The sequence below is a fragment of the Nanorana parkeri genome, unplaced genomic scaffold, assembly GCF_000935625.1.
Source record: "Nanorana parkeri isolate BGI_ZX_2015 unplaced genomic scaffold, ASM93562v1 scaffold3255, whole genome shotgun sequence".
NCBI classification, from domain to species: domain Eukaryota; kingdom Metazoa; phylum Chordata; class Amphibia; order Anura; family Dicroglossidae; genus Nanorana; species Nanorana parkeri.
The window spans coordinates 38,816-44,955 of NW_017309523.1; the positions used below are offsets into that span (position 1 = coordinate 38,816).

Below are 6,140 nucleotides of genomic sequence, written 5' to 3' on the forward strand. Positions count from 1 at the left end.
CCCCCCCCCCCCCCCCATAGCGGTCATGAATGAGCAGTACAATGGTCTCCAGGGGGTCAGAGGTGTTTTTGGGGTTTTGTCTCCTTTATCTGATTGGTTTTCATATTTTGGGGTTACAATTGTACCCAATTCCATGCCAGAGCTCTGTGATGACTTCTAGACCATCATACATGACTCTGATTACTGACGTGTGTAATGATTTCTCTCCAGCAGATGGATGTGATGTCAGGAATACCTCGGAGAGACATCTTATATTATCTGCTGGTTGTAAGTCAGAAGATAATGTCCTCACACAGGATTCTCCAGGAGTGAATCCAAACACACAAAACATACATCACAGACCTCACTGCTCGGAGACATCAATGGATCCCTCTGATCAGGGTGAATCTTCTGATCATTCACATACTATGACTGGAAATATCCATCTAAGATCTCACACTGCAAGAGATCCATCTAATCCCAAGGAATCCTCCTCACCCCATGAAGGAGATCACAGAGGTGAGGATCCATTCTCGTGTTTGGGGTGCGGGAAATCATTCAAGACAAACGCTGAACTTCATATACACCTCCGATCCCATACCAGTGTAACTTTCACATGTTCAGAATGCGGGAAATGTTTCAATAAGGAAATCGATTTTTTTAAACACCAGAGAACCCACACAGGTGAGGATCCTTATTCGTGTTCGGAGTGTGGGAAAGGTTTTACTAAAAAACAAAATCTACTTCTACACCAGAGAAATCACAAAGGTGATCATAGTTTTTCATGTTCAGAGTGCGGAAAATGTTTTAGTAAGGAAAGCAAATTGCTTACGCACCAGAAAATTCACATGGGCGAAGATCCTTATTCATGTTCAGAGTGTGGGAAAGGTTTTACTAACAAGAAACATCTACTTCTACACCAGAAAACTCATAAAGCAGACCGTCGTTTTTCATGTTCTGAGTGCAGAAAATGTTTTATTAAGGAAAGCAAATTCCTTGCGCACCAGAAAACCCACACAGGAGATCCTCGTTTTTTATGTTTACAGTGTGGAAAATGTTTTAATAAAGAAAGCAAATTGCTTACACACCAGCAAAGTCACACGGTTGAGGATTCTTTTTCGTGTTCCGAGTGTGGGAAATGTTTTACTTATAAAAAACAGCTACTTTTACACCAGAAAATTCACAGAAGAGATCGTCGTTTTTCATGTTCAGAGTGCGGACAAACTTTTGAAAAGGAAAACGAGTTTCTTACACACCAGATAATTCACACAGGAGATCACCTTTTTTCATGTTCAGAGTGCGGGAAAAGTTTCAGTGTTAAAAATAGACTTCTAAAACACCAGAAGACTCATACGGGTGATCGCCCCTTTTCTTGTTCAGAGTGCGGGAAATCGTTTATTAGTAAAGGAGATCTTACTACGCACCAGAGAATTCACACGGGTGAGCGTCCTTATTCATGTTCAGAATGTGGGAAATCATTCACTCAAAAAGGACACCTTGTTAATCACCAGAAAAGTCACAAGGGTGATTGTTCATATTCATGTTCAGAGTGCGGGAAAAGTTTCACTGACAAAGGATTACTCCTGTCACACCAAACAATTCACACGTGTGAGCGTCCTTATTCCAGTTCAGAATGCCGACAAAGCATCATTGATGAAAGTACACTTCTAACACACCAGAAGACTCATACGGGTGAGCGTCCCTTTTCCTGTTCAGAGTGCGGGAAATCATTTTTGAAGAAAGGAGCTCTTACTACACACCAGAAAATTCACACAGGTGAACGTCCTTATTCATGTTCAGAATGCGGAAAATCATTCACGCGAAAAGAATATCTTGTTAATCACCAGAGATGTCACACGGGTGAGCGTCCTTATTCATGTTCAGAGTGTGGGAAAAGTTTCACCCAAAAAAGATTACTCCTGTCACACCAGAGAATTCACACTGGCGAGCGTCCCTATTCATGTTCAGAGTGCGGAAAAAGATTCACTTGGAAAGGAGCACTAATTGAACACCAGAGCATTCACGTAGACAAGGGTTCTTTCCCTTGTTCAGAGTGTGGCAAATGTTTCACTAGCAAAAAAAGACTTTTTGTACACCACAAAAGTCACACGCGTGAGCGTCCTTTTTCTTGTTCAGAATGCGGGAAAAGTTTTACTCGGAGTAATGCACTTACTGTGCACCGGAGAATTCATACTGGTATGCGCCCTTTCTCATGCTCGGAGTGTGGGAAATGTTTTGCACAGAAATCAACTCTTGTTCTGCACCAGAGAATTCACACGGGCGAGCGTCCTTTTTCATGTTCGGAGTGCGGGAAAAGTTTTACTCAGAAGAAAGCACTTACTGAACACCAGAGTATCCACACGGGTGAGCGTCCTTATTCATGTTCAGAGTGTGGGAAGTGCTTCTCTATAAAAGAAAGACTTGTTAAACACCAGAGGATTCACACAGGTGAGCGTCCTTATTTATGTACCGAGTGCGGAAAAACCTTTGCTGAGAAATCTGTTCTTGTTCAACATCAGAAAATTCACACGGGCGAGCGTCCTTATTTATGTTCAGAGTGCGGGAAAACTTTCACAAAGCAATGTTTTCTTGTTAAGCACCAGAGGATTCACACGGGTGAGCGTCCTTTCTCATGTTCAGAATGCGGGAAATGTTTCACCAAGAAAAGATTACTCTCTAATCACAAAAAAATTCACATGAATGAGCGTCCTTAGTTATGTTCAGAGAGCGAGATATGTTTTACTCGTAAAGTAAGCCTTGCTTCACATCTGAGCAATTCACACTGGTGAGTGACCTTGTTCATGTTGAGAGTGTGGGAAATGTTTCATTGAGAAAGGAAGTCTTGTTATAACCCAGAGACCCACAGTGGTGAGAGACATTTTTTCTTTTTAAAGGGCCACACCACCAGAAAAGTGTTGTACGTGTTTTATTGAATTCACCCCGATGTGTGTTCTGGAGACTTTTCATCATTGCAATGTAAAACTCCGGAAGAGACCGGATCTGATAAGAGCTTCATATCCTTTCCTCACACATTCATTCCCGGTGATAGGATTCTCCAGAAGTGAAAGTAACAATCTATGCTGCGAGCGGCTGGTCGGGGCTGATCACTCAGATCCGGGCTCTTCTCTCTGTACCAATTTGCTGCATCAATTTTCAGGTTGTTTTTCATTCTTTTATTTTGCCATAATGATAAATCTTAAACTGAGGGTAGGAATGATGGAAGTGGGCGGAGTCACCTGTATCTGAAGCGCTGTATGTAGAAAATGTAACTTGCAAAGTTCAACCAATAAAACGTTTGTACACAATGTGCGGGAAAGGTGCGATTTGATTTTTCAGTCACGAGGACGGCGGTCCATGTGGAGGATTGCGGAGAACAGAAGACTGCGGTAGGGTTCCTGCACATAACTGGCACGCTTGGTGGGCGCTGTTCTCTAATACGGGGGGCGGATCTTTAATATGCATTCAATCAAAGAGAAACATTTGTATAAACTAGGGATGCGCCGATAACAGTATTGGTACAGGTGCCGGAGTACTTGTACTTGCTCAAATGCTCCCGATACCGGAACTTCTGGTGAAAAGGAGATTTCCTCCGACGGGCAGTGCCATGTGGGAGCTTCCCAGCCATCCAGGAAGCCGGGCGGTGGGGAAGGGTCCACGCCGATTGGCTGGGAAGCCGACTTTCCAGCCAATCAGGATGGAGACAGAAAAACAGTATGAAGTTGACTTCCTGGGCTATCAAAAAGCCGGGCGGCAGGTAGTCACCCGGCTTTCTGATTGCCCAGGAAGCTGGCTCCATGCCAGTGCAAAAAAAATAAAATATCGGTCCTCGGTGCATCCCTGGAATAAACCGTGCATGAGGCGGAGACACCCAGGAACAGAAGTGCTTCTCTATAAAAGAAAGACTTGTTAAACACCAGAGGATTCACACAGGTGAGCGTCCTTATTTATGTACCGAGTGCGGAAAAACCTTTGCTGAGAAATCTGTTCTTGTTCAACATCAGAAAATTCACACGGGCGAGCGTCCTTATTTATGTTCAGAGTGCGGGAAAACTTTCACAAAGCAATGTTTTCTTGTTAAGCACCAGAGGATTCACACGGGTGAGCGTCCTTTCTCATGTTCAGAATGCGGGAAATGTTTCACCAAGAAAAGATTACTCTCTAATCACAAAAAAATTCACATGAATGAGCGTCCTTAGTTATGTTCAGAGAGCGAGATATGTTTTACTCGTAAAGTAAGCCTTGCTTCACATCTGAGCAATTCACACTGGTGAGTGACCTTGTTCATGTTGAGAGTGTGGGAAATGTTTCATTGAGAAAGGAAGTCTTGTTATAACCCAGAGACCCACAGTGGTGAGAGACATTTTTTCTTTTTAAAGGGCCACACCACCAGAAAAGTGTTGTACGTGTTTTATTGAATTCACCCCGATGTGTGTTCTGGAGACTTTTCATCATTGCAATGTAAAACTCCGGAAGAGACCGGATCTGATAAGAGCTTCATATCCTTTCCTCACACATTCATTCCCGGTGATAGGATTCTCCAGAAGTGAAAGTAACAATCTATGCTGCGAGCGGCTGGTCGGGGCTGATCACTCAGATCCGGGCTCTTCTCTCTGTACCAATTTGCTGCATCAATTTTCAGGTTGTTTTTCATTCTTTTATTTTGCCATAATGATAAATCTTAAACTGAGGGTAGGAATGATGGAAGTGGGCGGAGTCACCTGTATCTGAAGCGCTGTATGTAGAAAATGTAACTTGCAAAGTTCAACCAATAAAACGTTTGTACACAATGTGCGGGAAAGGTGCGATTTGATTTTTCAGTCACGAGGACGGCGGTCCATGTGGAGGATTGCGGAGAACAGAAGACTGCGGTAGGGTTCCTGCACATAACTGGCACGCTTGGTGGGCGCTGTTCTCTAATACGGGGGGCGGATCTTTAATATGCATTCAATCAAAGAGAAACATTTGTATAAACTAGGGATGCGCCGATAACAGTATTGGTACAGGTGCCGGAGTACTTGTACTTGCTCAAATGCTCCCGATACCGGAACTTCTGGTGAAAAGGAGATTTCCTCCGACGGGCAGTGCCATGTGGGAGCTTCCCAGCCATCCAGGAAGCCGGGCGGTGGGGAAGGGTCCACGCCGATTGGCTGGGAAGCCGACTTTCCAGCCAATCAGGATGGAGACAGAAAAACAGTATGAAGTTGACTTCCTGGGCTATCAAAAAGCCGGGCGGCAGGTAGTCACCCGGCTTTCTGATTGCCCAGGAAGCTGGCTCCATGCCAGTGCAAAAAAAATAAAATATCGGTCCTCGGTGCATCCCTGGAATAAACCGTGCATGAGGCGGAGACACCCAGGAACAGTCCAAGCAGGTTTATCCTGCACATTTGTTTCAGCAGCAAAAACAATATATGGGGCTTTGTACAGCATAACACATACACAACACCTTCTCCTCCAAGCCACCGGCCGAATTCAGGTCAATTCGTGACTAACCGAGCGCCCCCCTAATGGGTCCCCCAAAACCAACAGGCAGCTCTTCTACCTTATTAGGGTTCTGTCAGCACTCGGCCTTTTCACCCGGCAGCAGCATCAGTCAGCTCATAGATACCCGAGTCCAGATGAGACTGCTCATGAGGTCCGGAGATGTGGAGCCGAGACGTCTGTCAATGGAGCTCCTGAAATGACTCTGCTGGCTCCCGGATTGGACGGACCCAGGGGCGTCCCGAGGCTGGGTGACACCCGGAGCGGTAACCGAGTGTCACCCGTGTGCGGGCCGCACCCCCCTTGTGACGCCACTGGACAGACCGCCCCTCCGTCTCGGGTACAACTACCTCCGTTCTCATCAAGCACACTTCAATATGATGCAGAATTCAGAGGTGACTCCATGACTGCGAGCTGCCCGGGCCCGGGAGTAGCAAAGCAACCCCGAATTATAATCTTTCCACCACCGTGCTTCACAGTTGGTATGAGGTCCTTCTTCTGAAATCCTGTCTTGGGTTTGTGCCGAACACGTCTACTAACCAAACAACTTTATCTTTGTTTCCTCGGTCCACATTGTTCCACAAGGCCGGGTCTTCACCTGTATGTTCCATGGCACACTGTAGTCCTAGTCTCATTTTTTTTCGGGGGGGGGGGCAGTGGGGTTTTTTCCCCCGGCAACCGGC

The 6,140-nt window shown here is 45.5% G+C and overlaps 1 protein-coding gene across 1 annotated transcript in view; it reads left to right on the forward strand.

Annotated features, from left to right (window-relative positions):
* Positions 1–6,140, forward strand: part of LOC108802969 (zinc finger protein 850-like) — a 16,089-nt gene that overhangs the window by 2,048 nt on the left and 7,901 nt on the right. Inside the window, exons 2-3 of the mRNA XM_018574816.1 lie at positions 604–747; positions 1,252–2,427. Coding sequence (XP_018430318.1) covers positions 604–747; positions 1,252–2,427 — 1,320 coding nt within the window. The remainder of the gene's footprint in view (positions 1–603; positions 748–1,251; positions 2,428–6,140) is intronic.